The sequence below is a fragment of the Neodiprion fabricii genome, chromosome 2 (genome assembly GCF_021155785.1).
Source record: "Neodiprion fabricii isolate iyNeoFabr1 chromosome 2, iyNeoFabr1.1, whole genome shotgun sequence".
Classification (NCBI taxonomy): Eukaryota; Metazoa; Arthropoda; class Insecta; order Hymenoptera; family Diprionidae; genus Neodiprion; species Neodiprion fabricii.
Genome location: NC_060240.1, coordinates 38,736,081 through 38,754,147, shown reverse-complemented (window position 1 = coordinate 38,754,147; position 18,067 = coordinate 38,736,081). Strand labels below are relative to the sequence as shown.

Below are 18,067 nucleotides of genomic sequence, written 5' to 3'. Positions count from 1 at the left end.
CGGACAGTCCTGGAATTCGGACTTAATTGTCTCTGGTAAGGGACACTGTTGATGGATTCTTGAAAGAAGTTCGTTGTTTATTTTCAGAGTTTCTTAAACGGGGATAAGTCGAGTTTCTTCAAGTCGGTTATGTACATATCGGCCGTTATCGGACAGAACTGGCTGATTAGTAAATTTGGAGATCGTCTGAAGCGCGCGGTATGAACTTTTGTTTAAATGCTTTGTATTATCGTTTGTGTGCGCGGCTTGATAAGAAATTTAGATAAGAATACGCTTTAGAGTGTGAACGTTGCCGAGGATTTGTGGAACTCGTGCTGGTACGAGTTGCCCGTCAAAGACCGTTCGACGGTTTTGCTAATCATGCGAGCATCTCAAAAATCCCTTCACATGTCTGCTGGAACGATTTTTCAAATGGACCTGGAGAGTCTCGGTTTCGTAAGTATAATTCGCTTCGTTTACCCTGTTTTGGAAAAAAATGCAGGTTCAGAGGCAGTGTTTAGATTATTTTCTTTCACAGTGAGGAGTAAAATGGATTCAGACCTTATCGACTCCGGTTTGATTTATTCATTCGCTATCGGTAATTGGTAACATTTTTTTTCAGAACCTTCCAGCTTGTTAAAGGAACGTTGTAAAATTCTAAGAAATCTGTGTCACTAACTTGGGCTTAAAATAATAATCACACTGGTAAACCGAATGAAACTGTTAAAGGCAGTTGATACTCGTATTTATAAAAATTGACCAATTTTTCCAGATTCTATCCTCGTCCTACTCGTACTTCACAGTCCTTCGAAACATGTACAAATGATGTATCGACGATGACGAGGCTCGTGGTTTTGGCAGGCGCTATTTACTCAGGGACGGCAACGCATCGCCTGCGTGTTACCCTGGTTGCATAATTGCGGGGGAACCGAGCGGCCGATTCAAATTTGAAATGGCGCTCCTTGCTGGGAAAGAAATACGCGGAGTTGACATTGCTAATACGGCTCACGGCTCTCTTCGACGTGCAAACTTTCAAAGGAAAGATAAACTGCCGTGGTTAGCGGCTTTGCAGTCACGCGGTGCCTCGGAGGTCGTGTTCCAATTTCCTTCGATGGAATTGTTTCAGTAACCAGGAAGCTTAATTCTGCTAATACCGCGCTGCAAACTTGTCGTATTTTATACCACGTGACGCGCAAATTAGTTTGCCAATATCCTCACCGCCAATTCCCGTTCCCGTGCAATATGTTCTCGATCCTAATATCGGCGAGTACCGCTTAAGTTAACCGCCTCATTTCAATACACATAACCATCCATTTCCGGTCCTCGGATCTATGGAGAAATTTCGGTTTGAATTATTAACTTTCTCCGAGATCGAGGCCGGAGTGTCGAATAGAAAAAATTGCTGCATAACTTTTCAGAATGTGGAGGAAATTCTGATGCTATCGATGCGTCGTATTCCACGATATAACGAATTGAAATTCTTATGTACGCAACGTGTGTCGTATAATATAATTCACGTGTAATAGGGATTTTTTTTCTATCTCGTTTTCCGTTTCTTCTTTTAGGCAGGATAAAAAAAAATGACTGTAGTCTGATCGAAACTCACATTTGACAGTTCAAGTTTTCATTATATATTTAACAATTTATTCATATATTAGATATATTTCATCACGTTGTTCTCGAGCGTCAGAATAAGCTCGTGTCCTTTTGATTATTTATTTATTTGTCTTTTCAATTCCTAGTTCATCGATACGTCTCTCATCGATGAATCACATATCAAGTACATAGGCAATGTCGACGAATGTAATATCGTAAAAAATGACCAAGCGATTGTGACAATCAACTTTTACGCATATATAAATTCATTTGGAATAAAACAATAGCAGATTTGAAATTGACTAGATATATATATTATATATATTTGTATAATATATAAATAACTATATGCTTGACAAAATACGATATTACCAGTTGGGTAAAATTTATGCATACATGTATACACATACCTGTGTGTTACACGTGCATTGACTTATACTTGAGTAAGTGTATCAATAAAAGCACGAGCCTTTTTGATTGTCTAAGCTATAATAAAACTTACGCCTAATCGTAAATCTGTGTATATTATATAATCTTATTCAATTTTTAATGCAGTAATAATGGATGCTAGATACTGCAATACGTAACCCCTTTTTGTCTAATATCCGATGTGTATATTTCACTTCAAACAATTCACGGGTTAAAAGTATGAAGAATCCAAACAAGATTATTAAATATTGCAAGAAGTTACTCGCCTGCCTCAATTGAGTCCCAGTCACCCGCGCTTCAATATTCTTTATTCTCTCCTTCAGTAAAAAGATCCGATTCGTATCTTGAAAGAAAAAAAATTATTGAAATCCCGATGAGCCCTCGGAGAATTCTTTTACTCGATTATCTTCTGAAGTTGTATAACAATGTAAAAGTCAATTTCTCAGACGTCGTCGTGTTTCACTGCTACGGGGTGGTCGAAGTAGAACTGGTTATTCCGAGGGACAGCCTTTGTCAAAGTCTTTTGAAATTTCACAGGATGTATAATATTTGAGGATATCCTACGATCAGGATATTTTTATCAACATTTTTTTTTCTACAGTCTGCTGTCAGTGTGAACAACTGAATTGATTAAAACTTTTTGGATAGTACAGGGATTAGGCATTAGGCAGTAGATAACGATATTGAATCGAACATTATACACAAAGACATGACACATGTGAAAATTGATCGGATTGATCAAAGACACATCGTGGCTCTTGATATACTTCGTACGAACATCAAAGATATTTAGCTAGACTGAGAGGACTATTTCGGTCGGCAATTAGTCGAAATCGGAATGAATTGAAGGCGACGGGAGTAAAATGTAGAAAATCGTAACGACGCTAAACTACAACGCGCGCGGTGAAATTTTATCGAGTTGAGCGAAGCTGGGAATTAGAGAGAGAGAGAGAGGGAGAGAGGGAGAGAAGGAGACGGAGAGAAAGAGTTTTGACTCGACTAATTAGCGAGATGGTGGGGGGACGGGAGAAGAATGAGGAGGGTGAAGGATTAATTTAAACGTACTAATCAGCGTGATCCGCGTTATTTAACGAGCCGGGTACGAGGACGGGTAAATATTTTTAACGCGTCGGTCGTAGATATAATGGAGGAGCAGACTTTGGTACAGGACACTTTATTATGTCATTTAAATTTACCGGCTTATTTATGACGGGAATAAAAACGGGGCATAACGAGCCATTACGTCACCTACCCTCATTCGGCGAGATTAAGATGAAGTAAAGATTTACTGTGACTGGCTAGAATAGCAATACCGCCGACTCGCTCGTCCCCCGCAGCTTTCAACCGTTATGCCGGCATTATACCGAGCCGCGGAAAAGCCGGAGGGCGATATTTTCCAGGCGGCGCAATATCGCGAGCTGCCCCCGCGATAAAGCGAACAAACCCGCGCCTTTATTAAAGCTCAAAAAACACAAAGCGGCCGAAAACGCGGTGACACTCAGCCGCTCAGTCAGTCGGGACACTGGCTGGCCGAGTATATGAGCGGGGTGGAGTCCCACCCGTCGATTTCCTCCGTCGACTGGGTGTCGCGACGCGGGGCGTCGACGACCAGAGAACTGTGCCTCGGGCTGCTGGGCGCGGACCTGCAGACCATCTGCAGGCCCAGATTCGGCTTGAGCCGAAAATTCCGGGGCCCGATGCGGCTGCAGTCGCTCCGCAAGACCGGAACGCTTCCGGCCATCGGAAGCCCGCCGTTCGCCTCGGCGCGTAAGACTTCCGGTTCCGCGTTCAGGATCGACGGGGAGGGCTCCGAGTCGCAGAGCTTTTCGACGCAGGGACAGGACGAGCTTGCGGAGCGCATCGTCTCCATGCATCCGGAGCCTCCGAGGCCGCAGGATGGCCGCTTCTTGCAGGGACTGTTGTCGGCTATGGATTCGAGTCGACTTCCGCTTCGCTGAGTCTGCTGGTCGAGCTGATCCGAGCTGGCGAACCTCAACCGCTTCGGGGACTCGCTCGAGCACCTTAGGAAGGTCTTTCTTACTAGGGACTTGTTCTTCAACGAGCTTCGCGGCGCCGAGGACTCTCCGGTGGCTGAGACTCCTCCGCAGGACGACGGCTGCTGGGAACGACGGGCTAACCGTTCCTTCGATCTCTGCTGCTGGAGGAAAGGGTCCTCCCCGATGAGCCAGTAGGTCAGACGCTCGCCCTTTCCCTTCATCGAGACAACGCCGCGTTCCACCAGGTGGAAGCCGCCGACTTCGTCCAGAAGTCGTTTCGTCTCCCAGCTGCAGTGGATCTTCAACGCTGTTGGAAAATTCAAAAACGATTCGCGTTAGTCGGTGCACGATTACCGCCGCTGCCGCGTGCAGTGCAGTCGGAGGTCAGCTCGGGTTCTGCTTTAATGGTTCTTACGTTGGCCCGTTGACTCCATCCGACTCGCCGTGTTTACCGTGTCACCGAAGAGGCAGTATCGCGGCATTTTCAGACCAACCACACCCGCGCATACTGGTCCTGTTTTTGAAAAAACAAATACTGCGTCAGAGGAGTTTCGGGTTTTCAATTACGGAGTACGTACGACAATCGCAATAGTACACTTGGCCGACGTGACTTAAGAAATTCGTATACGAGTTCTCTCTGGACACTGACATTCTGGAATCTTTATTGCGAAAGCTCTTTCCCATGACATCGAAAGAAGCCGTGAGTTTTGTTTCACGCCGTAACGGTCTTGAATTGTAGGAAGATAGGCGGTATACGCATTCCTAGAAATATTGCGATGTTCGTTCTATACCCGCTCTGGTGAAAAGTCGTGCTTTTTATCCGTCTCAATGGGATAGATGTCTTTCAAGGGAGATTAACGGGCACATTGTTGTCTAACTGATGTTCCGGATATTATCATTCGAGAGATTTGTGGCGGAGAGGCTTCGTTTGCGAAGTAGTACGACATCGATTCGCAGTCACCGATGGCAAATTGGACCTTTAACCGTGCTGTTTGGTCGAAAAAAGGGCGTTCATTCCACGAATGGTCCGAAAACTTACATCTTAGTCAGAGACTCTTCTACCGACGGAATATCTCGATTCGTGAGAAGTGAAGCACAAAATACAAGGAGGTATTTCGAACTCGCGAGAAGTACTCTTTGTGGAAAAACAATCGACACGAGTGAAATATTGCCGAAAGGTTAGGCGGGAAACAGGGTGAAAGTGTCGGAAGTACCGCGGTCTTTGTCTCAGTAGCGAGAGACCAGAATAGCTCTGCACTGAAGCGCAATGCAAACTGGAGTCGTGATCTGGTTCCGCAGAACAGAGATTTGGACATACAAGTGTTGTTTCCGATGCCTCGACTTGGTCGTGAATCACTTCAAAGGCGAAAGGATACGGCACGTCGCCTCTACCGGGGGTATGAAGAACGAGCATAACCCCAGTAGACTATAATACGGAGGCGTTCAGCCGTGGCGTAATGCTTCTTCCAAACGTATTCTGTTGGGGACTAAACTACAGAAATGTAGACTGCCCCGAATCTTTGCCATTACTCCGGATTGGTTGAAATCATCATCATTTTGCAGCCGAAGAAATGGGCCATAACCCAAAGACGATGGGCGCTCCCGACCATCCCAGAACGACTGACGCGAACGTCCCGGCTATTCTTGTGAAAAATGGTTTAACTCCCAATGCGGAGAATGTGTTTCATGCTTCGGGCACGATTTATCGACCAGCCCGACACGGTAATGGTAACACATTATCATGCAATAACTATTCCTGTTTCCTTGACCACTCGGGAAACTTGAATAATAGGACTATCACGTTCTCTTTCCGAGGCAGTCCATTCACCGCAGAGTTTCGTGCCTGTTGTTTCTCGGCTTTGGTATTGCACGCGGAGAAAAACAGGCTAAAAATATTCAAGCATTACCCGGTACTCAATTGCGAGTTAACGTAGAAGCGATCGTCACATTTGTGCGAATGAAATTTTGAAGCCGATAGTATATAGCCTGCGTTGCCGGAGCATTGAAAAAAGATTGCGAAACCAATTTGCGTGTCGAGGATATACACGTTGTCCAAAGTGATATACGGTATCAAGACTCACCCGAATGAATACCGATGCGAAGTTGTAGCTTGTCGAGAGGTCTGTGACGTATGCTGAACTGTTTAACAGCGTTGAGAAGGCACAAAGACATCGTGGCAATTTCGCCCGCGTGCTGATTGCCATTTCTGATGGGAAGTCCACTGACCTGTAAAAAAGATAATAAGAAAAAGGAAGAACAAGAAACAAAACGCGAGGAAGAATCCAACCGTCGACACGGTGACACGGATCCACTGTTTCAGGTCTCGGATGGAGGTAGAGAGGGAGGGACTCACCACCATGTAGGCATCTCCGATCGTCTCCACCTTGTACACGTCGTAGTTTTCTATCGTCGAGTCGAAGCACGTGTACAGGTCGTTCAGGAAGTCGACCACCTAGACGCCAACACGTATGTATATCAAACGGTCATTCCATCAGAGCTGAGCTGCCGTTAGAACCGCCTACCGCTATCGCAACCGCGCCCTGCACCGCGACAATACTCTCATGTACGCACATTCCACGAACCTGCAACGGTGTGCTTTCCGCTGACATCGACGTGAACCCGACTATGTCGCTGAAGTATATTGTCACGCAGTCAAATCCCTCCGCCTCGACTTTGTGCCCCCGTTTCAGTTGCTCGGCGACGTATCGTGGAAGCATCTCGTACAGGAGCGCGTCTGAGGATCAAGCAATGGAAAGCCGTCTGGTAATGGAAGGATACCTGGTTTGGGGGGAGTCTGACATCGACACGGTGAACAGAGCTCGTCGCGCCATTGACGACTTGACGCTCGCTCACGATCAGTACTGCATGTTTCACCGTGTCGATGCCAGTCATGGGTAGAACTTCATAGTCAGGCATGTATCGATAAGTTTGTCTCATGGCAGAGGTTTGGATACCTCACTTCCAAAAATTGAACTCTAACAAGCCGAGGGTGTTCGGATACAATTTTAAGTCCTGACAAAAAAAACCTTTCCGCAACAGGACATTTTTTTCCTGTTATTCGCAATTCGATAAAAATCGGTAATCCGGGTTAAAAATAACAGTGACCTGTTTTTTTCTTTTCCTCGATCAGCTGATCGGTTCTCTCGTCGACGAGTACTTCTAGATTCGTAGCGTATTTCTCCATCATAGCCATCATGTTGTCGAATATGTTTGGTTTCCTGAAAAAACGACGACGAATAAAGTTCCCGAATGAATGGGTGACAAACTTATCTTCGTACTCACATGCCTTTTTTCAGGGGACGCAGTCTGTTTCTGACTACTTTGAAGTCTGGCCGATCATCCGGGTTCTCAGCCCAACATTCGACCAGGCAATCCCGAACGAAGTCGAAACTGTTTTCCAGCTTGTCGAACGGCGGTCTGCGAAAAGAAAGAAAGTCGTATAAAGGGAAAAGAAGCGAGCGATAAGAATGGATGAAAAGAGCTGAAAAGACGTTTCTCAGAATCACAGCAGCAGGACCCCTGGCAGTATCGAAGGCTGATTTACATATCCATACACGATGGATTCCAGCCATTCGCATACATACCTACGGGAAGACCATGTGTTACATGGGCATAAAGTTACCTGTACGGTGGCTTCCCCGGTTTGCGAGTGATAACTCTCTTCAGAATCTCCGGAGCAGATAAGTCGGTGATGCCGAACGGCCCGTGGCGTCCTTGTATCTCGTAGAGAACAATCCCGAAGGAATACACGTCACCCTTCTGGTAGTCCCGAATCGAGGGTTCTCTTATTTGGGGCGAACGGAGAAGTTCTGGTGCCCGATACAGCAGCCCTGCAACCAACGTAAGGAGGACGCGAGGCTTTGGGGTGGGTTGAAACGTGTCGAAAATTGAAGGAACCGCGAGCCGCAAGCCTTCTTTTTACCTTCGTATTTCTTAATTATATCAGTCGGTTCGCACTCGGCGTTTCTCTTGAATTCGCGGAGACCAAAGTCCGCAAGTTTTACCACCCAACGGGAGTCGACAAGACAGTTGGACGTGCTCAGTGCTCCGTGAAATCGGACCGGCGACTCGTGAAGGTATATCATCCCCTGGAAAAACGAAAGAGAAGAATAACAGCTACGAGAAAGATGAGAAGAGGGGAAAGGAGTGAAGGAAAAAGCAGGTTTCGACGCAACATTCTCTGAATTCGCTTGCCCAAGCAGTCGAGTCGTTATCTTTCGAGCCGTCCAATCGACAGCGATTTCCTCTTCAGAGAAGGGGACAACCTTACCCGATTAAGACGTTACTGCCGACGATTCGTATTAAAGACGGGATATGGAGTTATATTGTTACTCGAGAAGTAATTACTCGTAGATTTTCGGAAAGCTTGACAGAGTCCCGAGTTCACGGTCCCGCGGATCCCGGCATTTGCGCGAGTGGATTAAACGCAATTCTCGTAAAGGTAATTAGAATCACAAATGGCATCTTAATTCGTTTTTACGTCAGACTCGTCATAGCCCCGAGCAGGAAGCTTGCGTGGAGGACTGCTTTTGCGCCAGGGGTCTCGAAAGTTCTGGCTTAGTCCCCGCTTACCCGCATTAAGAAGGAATCCCCGTGATAAAATGGAATGTTCTTGGCACAGCTAGATTGTCATTCATTTCGTGAATAATTACAGGTAGAGTTCTAGTTTCTCTATCCGTGCAAATTCCAGCGGCAAAAGCAGCCCCCCTCCCAGGATACGGTAGGTGGTAAGTTACACGTGAAATCGTGAAAGCGCTTCGCCGCGAATGACGTCAGCGGGTAAAACATGAGTGACAAACGACTTGGCGAGGTCGATCAATCATCGCGAGTCAGCGCAAACCCGAGTAAGTACCAACCTACATTACACGTACGAGCACATGATTTAAGCTTGAGGATACGCAGGCATTAAGACGGCGAACTTACTTACCCTGATAATGTCCCCGACTAACGAAGCTATGAACATGTTATCCAATTTGACGTCCTCGTTGTCTAGGATGTCCTGCAACCGAGATGATTTATCATCAGCCGCTGCAGCCGTAATTTTCTTGGCTTGACGTCTTACAGTCGGTGTCCGACTGTTGCAAGGTAAATATAATTAAATAGGAAGATATAAGACTGGGAGAGTAGTCACCTTCAGGCTTCCTCTCGTGCAATATTCCACCACTATGCAAATGTTTGGGGGATCGGTGCAGGCTCCGATGAAAGCGTTTAAATTGTCGTGCCGCAAATCCCGCATCTGAAAGTCATGAGTTTCTTTTGCTCCGCTTCGTTTCCATAACTTGGTTTGAAGTAACCGAGTAACTTTATATTTACTAGGTACAGCAACAGGTATCCATCAAACAGAGATCAACAATGCCGTGCTAATACGAAATTCTCAGCCCTCGGCTTATCAAAATTCAACCGCTCACCATTTTCAGCTCCTTCTTCATCTCCCTGGTGATTTCGATAGATTTTTTTCGCACCTTTTTCACCGCGTATATTCGCCCCTTGTAGACTCCTATTTGGGTGAAGATAGTCGAGTAGCGAAAATCCGCATCTGGGTTCGAGCTTAATGACACTTGACTCGTTCTCACGACTGGCTGAATCGCCTAAAATACATTCGCTTTGATTAGCCTCGACTCCGCGGACTACCGCCAGCCGCATCGTTATCCCGCTCTCTGAAAGAGATGGAATCCGTTGCACAACGATCACGAGCTTCGGGCGACAGAGCTTTGAGGATCAGGACGGCGTACAACCGTGACGAATTCCGTTAAATGACTTGACTCTAGAATTGAGGGACTGACATCAGAGGTTCGCCTCATTTTGCAATAAAACAGCAATCGCAAGGGTCGTTGCGACTTTGTCAAAAGTGAAGGTGGTGCTGATTCGACAGTTGCAAGCACTTGGTAAGAAATTCGAAAGTTTCGCGTCACGTGACATCAGTTTATCCAATCGGCCAAGTAAGTCATTTACCGATGAGACTTCTACCCATTCATAATTCTGAGTTTATTAATTTTTTATCTTTTTGCAATATCAGCTAATACCGAAAGAAAATCCTAGATACGGTATCGTTTTTTCTCACGTTGAAGAGACGACGCAGGAATCTGCATAGTTTTGTGGCACGTCTCGAGGCTTCCTCATGTTCGAGTTTCGCGGGTAAGATCGGCACGTGATCGTATAATATTTGAATAATTTTTAAAACCTTGATATTTTTTGTGGCGTCGTCTGTCTCGCTTTTAGCGGGAGTAGCTTCGTCCTCCTGTTCCTTGACCTGAATTTCCTTATAGTTGACTTTCCACAGAAGCGAGTCGAGTGCCTGCTCGTACCGCCAATTCCTGTAGAGCACCAGGGCGATCCCAGTTAGTATCAAGAGCAATCCCCCCGCGACGCCGCCTACTATTTCACCAGTGTGCGCTATACCGAATCACACAATGGAAAACCTTAATCGGGTCGATGTCGAACCTCTGACTTCGATTCTTACATACAAACATCGTCGAGCTATCCGTCGTTCAGGGTATTCTCGAGTGAAAAATGGGTTCCCCGTCTTTTCGTCTTACCGACTTTCAGTCCTTCTACCAAGACTGGATCATAAATCGCGCACTGTTTTGCCGACAGTAGGTAAAACCGGTAGACAGGAAGATCGAGACTTTTCGGATTTCTTGCATAAATATATCTACGTAATGATTGTAATGTTATACGTACACTTGCACTTTTCACCGTGGTAGCCGCAGTAGGGTTCGGCAATGGGTGGCGTTCCTCTGATCCAAGGTATTTTCTTGGTTAACCGTAGTCTCTGTCGTTCAGGGAAAGGATCAGCAGAAATTTTGGAAAGTTTAAAAGATGAGTAGTGGAAAAAATTTCGAGAGCAATTGTTTACTTAACAATGTACGGGCTATATATTTTTAACCAAAAGTGAGTCTCGTCGGATATATTGAATACTTTATGATCAGATAAAAATCTGAAAAAAATCAACCACAATAAAAATGATAAGAAAATTCAATTTGATTAATTTTTTTTCCAATTTTCCAAATTTACAATTTTGGAAAAATGGAGGATAAATTGTGAATTTTCGATATATTGTCTTAAAAACGTTGTACATTGTAATTAAGAAGTTTCCAAATATTAAACGAATGGTTTTGTAAATACAGCCTTTACAAATTTTCGGAAACGGAAATTTCAAAATAATGAGAAAATTCTTTCAAAATTCATACGTATTCAGAAAAGTCAACGAATTCGTTTCACGTGACAAATAAAAAAACATTACTTGAAAATCTACTAAACAACGTTTTGTTTAAGCAATTTATTGATGACTTTTGTGCGTTATTATCTATAAAATTTAATATTCTTATCGTCGTTATTGCGGTTGATTTCTTTCAAACTATTATCTTGTCGTCAAGTATTCAACATTGTCGTCGAAACTCACCTTCGGTTGGGCAAGTATAGTCAATAGATCCTTGATATAAAAGGCCCAACTTACCGGCAAACCGGACTTCTCCTCCTTCCCAACGAAGTACCCGATTGGATAAAGGCCGAATCTGTCCTCCCCGTCGTCCTTTGGCTGATTACCAATGGCAATTACGGAGTAATTGCCCTCGGCGTCACCGTTCTCGTCCATGTAAACCATGTACCTGAAACAAGGAGAGTGTAGCGAGTTGAGCGACGTCATTTGCCGTTCGGGTATTATCAATCGATCATTATTCCTCGTCGACTGGCACGTATGAGGCACAAATTAATGCAATTAATCCTTGAGCGTAGATATCGATCGATTTGACCCTCACCCGGGATTGAGTTACTCCACCGAATCCGAGAAGCTCCTTGGGTCTCGAGGCAGCTTCCGGAGGTGATCCGGTTTAAGCGATAAGATCGCGAGGCCTCCGCGTCTCGGAGGCTCGTTAATTAGGTGAATATTACACATCTCGACGCGTCGTCGACGACGTGATACTCCGGTCGGTTCCACCATCCCGCACGCACGTGTCCCGAGCTTTTTTGTACGAGCGCTGATGTTTTGCGGGTTTGTAGAGCTTCGTCGCGTGCCGAATTTCCGGACGTTGCGATAAGGGCGAAAAGTTTTCGCGATTCCATAAAAAAATAAGAGCAGATAAATCGGCAACTTGACGCGAAATTTCTGGCATTAACCGTTAATCTCGGACGGTGATTACCGGCTCGATTTCGACGACGAGATTACCCAAATTGACTGCCCGCTACCGAAGAGTTTGAGGATCTCGTGTCCGGCTATCAGGATATCGCGGGGCTACGCAAGCTCGCGATCAGCGCCGTGCTTTATCGTTACAAAAGTCCAAAAGTCGAATTCCCGTCGCCGCGTTTGTATCGCTTGATCAGGCACGCGAAACTGATTTCGGAGCTTTCGAGTCTCGACGAAATTGCGTTGATAGTGGACTGGACAGTGATGTAAGCTCGGCACTGCCGTAATGCCGGCGTGTTTTATTATTAGAACGGACGGCGTAATTTTTTTCTCTCTCTCTCTCTCCTCTCCCGAGTTTTCCAAGTGGGACTGGGTACACGTGTTATACTATAAGTACACCTGTACAAGCAAGACGCGCTTGTGGCGATATCCGATATTCACCGGGAGTTAAAATAAAAAATGCCAATGATCGGGGGGTGCGAATTGCTCGCCACGGAGTAACGAGACGCTAATTCGTCAAATATCGGAATCCTGATGACCGGAAACTTCCGCTCATCTTCCTCTTCCGCCATACGCATCCGGACGCAATAACGGCGGCTCTGATTTTCACCCCGAAATCACCCCGCGGCTTTCGATTTGAACGACCCTTAATCGATTATCGGAAGCTGGACACGTGCTTGGCAGCAACGAGAGCGTGGTGGGCTTCTCTCATCGATTCAGAGAACGGATGAATGAACGTAATACTACCGAGCTATAAATAAAAACCGCGGTCGTACGTACGTGCGGAATATGCGAGGGTATGAGAGAAAAAGATTGGCGAGTTTTTTTATCAGGGTGAGGAACTTTCCCGCCGCACATGCGTCTATATTTTTATTTTGCCACTTATTTATTTTCACAGACTCGTCATTCTTGTCTTGATAAAATTTTATTCAACGGATGTGTCGAGTCCTCAAAGACGTTAGAGAATTCATTTAGAAACGATTCCACGCGAACATGCGTGCATGTGTGTAGTTACTACACCGATACTCTGAGTAATAAGTATAAAATGCTGTAAATCATTTCGTTTTCTCTGTTAATAAGAGACCTCGTTCAAATACAAACTGGCATTACACCGTTGCGGTTGGATCACAACTTTTTATCAGCTTTTCCCGGCGGTTAAATATTTAACTCTTGCTTTTATACCGTTTACATGCAGGATTGAAGCAGATTGGACGAAATGTATCGTTATTAGACACGCGAAAAAAATATACCGAGCGTCTACAGCCGTCGATACAGTTTTTATTAGCTTCAACCATCCGGTCGGACTGTTTGAAATAACATAAAAATTTCCGATTCACTTCCATCCAGAACGAGAAAATTGCGGAAACGTTTATATAAAAAGATCGAAAAGCTAAGATGCAAATATTTTGAAGTAAAGAAGAAAAAAACATCTCATTTCATCTCGTTTCAACATCAGTTCATGCTACGCTACAATTTTTACAATGTTTCCCAAGTTTCGCGGAAAAATTTATAATGCAATTCTATAAATTCACCAACGAATGTCGAAACGTGTGTTGAAAACTTTGAGCGAGTCAAACATTTCGATTTCAGTTCTACAAATCGAGATTTGCTTTGACGTCTAGATAATCGTGTCGACGCAAACATAGCGCTTCAAGGCTAGAATATTGAATAAACGATGCTTTTCAATACGTACATTTCAGCGAACCGATTAAATGCCGATGTCAACTACGATTCGGCTCTAAAACCGAATTTGGATTTCAATCATCCATATTTTTTTAATTTCCGTTTCGTAATTTACATATATTTAAGTATATACACAGAAAATTTCATGTCGAACCGACAGATATTTTCGAAGTTACGCGCACATTTGCATAAACGCCTCAGAGCTTTCGACAGTGCTTTTGAAACTTTGAACGCGTTATTTTCCAAACTATGTTTTCAGAGTCGGTGAGCAAGATTTCTCGGAAACGGCTGAACCGATCAGTCTCAAATTTTTACACAAGCTCTATAAATACATTTTTCAATCTTTGATCGAAGGTTTTTTCTCATCGATAAACATTTTCTATTTTATAAACAAATTGAAGCGAAAATTTTTGCGGAAAATGTATTTTTTTTTTTTTGAGAAGCCGTCGTTTTGTTAAAAATTAATGTTTTGCTTATTCCTTCGATTGAAGACCACATAATACCTTATATAAATTTAATTTTTTTTGTTTCAATCCAGAGATATCCTGATCAACACGAGACGCCTTTTTTTAGAGGTGCTCCCGGAGATCGGCTATATCAGCTTTAAGAATCACCATTTTAAAAAATAAAAATACGTGTACAAATTTTTGTATTAATAAATTGAAATGCCTCTTCACGAGAAATCTTCGAAAAATTGCTTTTTTCGGCCTCTTAACTGCGTATAATCTCTTAAACACAGGGTAAAAACAGTGTCCTAGAAAATTCCAGTAGATACTACTGTCCAATTTAGAGCCAAGTATAATCTCAGGCTTCCTTTTTTTACCGTCTCACCGCATTCCAGCATCGAAAATCACTCTTCAGTCCCGTTTTAAAAAGTCCCTAAATACCCCAAATTTCCGCGTTGCATCCCTGCATTCTCGGGCGAGGACCTCAACGCTCCCGACATAAATTCACATCGCCGTGCGTATACATACCCCATGGCACTGCGATAGTGGACCCCGCGAAGGGCTGCCACCATCCCTCTGCCGTCCCTCGGGTCCCTGCCCTCGTCGAGGGCCTGCAGCAGGGTGCGCTCGTAGAGGTGAACCGCGTCGTAGAGGTAAGACGTCTCGGGTCGGATCTACCTTAGAACAGCAGAGCGAAGGTATGAGATTGGGGAGCGTAATTGCGTCGAGGATCCAGAGTGACCGTTAACGGGGTCTCGAGTCGCCTCTCTTCCGCAACGGCTGATCGTGAGCGGTGAAAATACGCGACCAAGAAGAAGAGGACGGGCGGGTTTTTTATACCCCAGACTCGAATCTCGCGCCAGGAATGCCCCGCGAGCGTCGAACTGACTGACACTGACTAAATTTTGCACGAAACTCGGATTCAACAGAGCAGTTTTGATCCTTCGCGCTAGACGCGTGTACAAGTTAGGTGATCAGTGCCGGCAAGAAGAATTCCTTTGAGGAATCAGTTCTTGAGATATCGAGTGGAAGTGCGAAGATATCCTCAATTACGTTGAGGTATTTTTAATATGGGCTTTGAAACTCGGCGGTACTCTGGAAAATTTGATTCCGCTAGCCTCTGCGCCAGGTTGTAACATCGTCCAAAGCATACCGTAATATCGTTTGAATCTCAGTTTTTTTCGTCTCCTAGTATAGCTTCAAAGATCCTTTTTAAAGGTATTCCGTGATCGATCATCCCGGAATTCATTTGACACGATCATGAGCACCGAGCCGCTGAATGATGCGGTGGATTTGCGTGAGAATTGAAGGTAAAAAATGATGTTGGCGGGTTGGTATATCCGGATGAAAGATTGTCTCAAACAGCCCGGGCTCGATAAAATTTTAAAAAGCTGTTTCCCTCGTTTTAAAATTACTAGAATAGCGTTGAATCGATAACTTGAAGTAAACAAGAATGAAAACTACGAAAAAAAACGATAGGAAGATAAGTAAGCGACAGACGATTGCCGTGGCGAAATTAAGGGAATCAAAAATTGTAACATTTATATTTCCAGTCACCGGAAAAAACCCGTTGACCTTATCCAAGGGATTGGTGAAGTTGAACGGCGGTTTTCGCCGGTACTCGTCGATCTTTCGTGTCAAGTTTTTAAAGTCGACCGCAGGCGGCGATGCGACGATGCTGAAGTAACTCCGGAAGGCTCGTATTATCCCAAAATTAGTCTCATTCTCCAGCAAGCCTCTGAGATATTTCTCCGGGGATTGTTCATCGTAAGCTTCGAGGTCGACACCGACCACCCAATAATCCCCTGAAACAAGACACAGGAGAACCGTTTGATCCCGGAATTAAATCCGCCATCCATTTTGGAGACGTGCAGAGGCAAACAAACCGCGTCGCCTCTCGGTTCAACGAGAATCGTCGCAAAGCTCGAGCGTGAGAAGCGAAATTTGACGGGGTGGCGAGCAAGGCCTCGGTGGCGTAACTGGGCCCGTTTGATATTCCGGCGGCACGTCACGTCGGGCCCGCGGACCGATGCTTGTAGCTTCTGGTATTCCACGTGTTTCGCCGAGTAAAACAGGCCGACGCGATTCCCGTTTATACCTTGACACAGCTTCGTATTACACCTGCGCAATAACAGGCGTACGAATACTCGCGCGTTATCCCCGGGACAAAAAGCATGCTTTTAAGCTGCTTTCTCAACCCGACAACCGAGCGAGCGCCCACGTGTTCTTTGGCTAAAATTATCACCATCGGCACTAGTTAGTTCCGGCTTGGGTCGGCCGGCAATTTGTATAACGACGACTAAGACAATAATAATAACTACGAAAACACGAGCACGCGTTTCAAAGAGCTAGAGAGAAAAATAAGAGCGATAAAACTGGTCTAGCGGTCAGGTGTCGCTCTCGACTTATCGGTGTAAAAATAAATCCCACGGCGACTGGCTAAACGACGGAATAATGTAATATAACGTATGAGCCAGACGACGCGGGAGAGTTAAGGAAAATTTAGGAAAACATGTATATGCGTAATGTTACGTGCGTAATCGTATTACATTGTCTGGGCGAAAGAAATCGTAAGAGAACGCCGGACGAGGTTCGAGCATCGATGCATCGTATATACGTAGATGTACGCGTAACGATCGTCGTATAAAAAAATGTTGCGACGTAAAAATGGAAAAACAGATAGAACGGGAATTGGATTCAAGCTGATTGCGTCTGGTATAGACAATGCGGTAAGATTTCCGGTTATTAGCTCCCCCCTTTATATCTCGACTTGGGATTTTTCTTCCCTCTTTACTTTTCCACCCCGTCCTGTCCCCGGTCCGCGATAAATTGCACTTCAAGTAAGAGAGCAGTCCGCCGCAGACGAAGCATTCATATTCCAACGACCGGGAAATAAGCTTCCACCCCCATTCCCCCCACCCTTATTCGATCGCTTAGGTATACGTATTTGTCTGCGACAGAAAAGAACCGCTTCGGTAAACCCGCATACATGTATCTATTACGCAAGATCGTACATACAAATACAGATGCGTGTGTATTTTTATAACATGCACGAATCGCGTACCTGTAACGTATAATAATTAATTAACGCGAACAATAAATGCGTACCTTTTTCCAGCAATTCTCTCTTGTCCAAAGCCATCAGTAATCCAATATGGTCGTAATAATTTCCGAGTATCACGTATACTGTAACAGAGTAGAGATGTAAGGAATTACAAGTCGATTGATCCGCGACTGGACGATTTTACTACGATTCGATCCGTTAGGTCCAACAGTCGTTGAAAATTACTCTCGGCAACGATGCGCGCGGATCGGTATTTTTGAAAAATATTTTTACAGTCGCTCATGTTTCGCAATGCCGTCGCGATTACGGGAGTGAATTTTATGTAGAGACGCGAGGACCGCGAGCCTAGTTTTGATTTATTTTCATCGGGCAGAGAAGAGAGTAGAGTGCCTTTGGACAATAACTCTTAAAAATATCCCAAGAATAGATATTTAACGAGCAATAAAAACCGACTGACCATAACGCGACCGCAAACAGACCATTAGACGCCCGATTTGCCTACGCAATTCTTCTTCTTTGTTACTATTATAGCTTTATTCTCTCTTCTCTCTCTCTCTCAACGTCTGTCTCATATTCGGTGTAACGTTAGAATAACTCGCCGAAATTTTCAAGCATTTTAAAAATGTTCGGGCTATTTATAACACACGTACTCCGTACGTGTAAAACGATTTACGCACGTATCTCTCGCAGGTACGTGCGGCACGATTCAACGTGATATTATAGCCACGTGGTGTAGCCTCGCGCGTTGGAT

General features: G+C 44.7%; 1 protein-coding gene across 2 annotated transcripts in view; it reads right to left on the bottom strand.

Annotated features, from left to right (window-relative positions):
• Window positions 1–1,869: 1,869 nt before the first annotated feature.
• The window catches only part of LOC124174704 (guanylate cyclase 32E), a 29,805-nt gene continuing 13,607 nt past the window's right edge, over window positions 1,870–18,067 (bottom strand). For both annotated transcript variants that reach the window (XM_046554100.1, XM_046554101.1), the window contains exons 6-23: window positions 17,361–17,438; window positions 15,810–16,057; window positions 14,781–14,926; window positions 11,458–11,608; window positions 10,683–10,773; window positions 10,183–10,394; window positions 9,410–9,589; window positions 9,133–9,237; window positions 8,929–9,000; window positions 7,924–8,089; window positions 7,624–7,831; window positions 7,284–7,418; window positions 7,107–7,219; window positions 6,584–6,735; window positions 6,355–6,453; window positions 6,083–6,227; window positions 4,417–4,515; window positions 1,870–4,308 (exon numbers count right to left, since the gene is read on the bottom strand). In XM_046554100.1, the coding sequence (XP_046410056.1) occupies window positions 3,515–4,308; window positions 4,417–4,515; window positions 6,083–6,227; window positions 6,355–6,453; window positions 6,584–6,735; window positions 7,107–7,219; window positions 7,284–7,418; window positions 7,624–7,831; window positions 7,924–8,089; window positions 8,929–9,000; window positions 9,133–9,237; window positions 9,410–9,589; window positions 10,183–10,394; window positions 10,683–10,773; window positions 11,458–11,608; window positions 14,781–14,926; window positions 15,810–16,057; window positions 17,361–17,438 (3,194 nt within the window). In that variant the 3' untranslated portion in view covers window positions 1,870–3,514. The remainder of the gene's footprint in view (window positions 4,309–4,416; window positions 4,516–6,082; window positions 6,228–6,354; window positions 6,454–6,583; window positions 6,736–7,106; window positions 7,220–7,283; window positions 7,419–7,623; window positions 7,832–7,923; window positions 8,090–8,928; window positions 9,001–9,132; window positions 9,238–9,409; window positions 9,590–10,182; window positions 10,395–10,682; window positions 10,774–11,457; window positions 11,609–14,780; window positions 14,927–15,809; window positions 16,058–17,360; window positions 17,439–18,067) is intronic.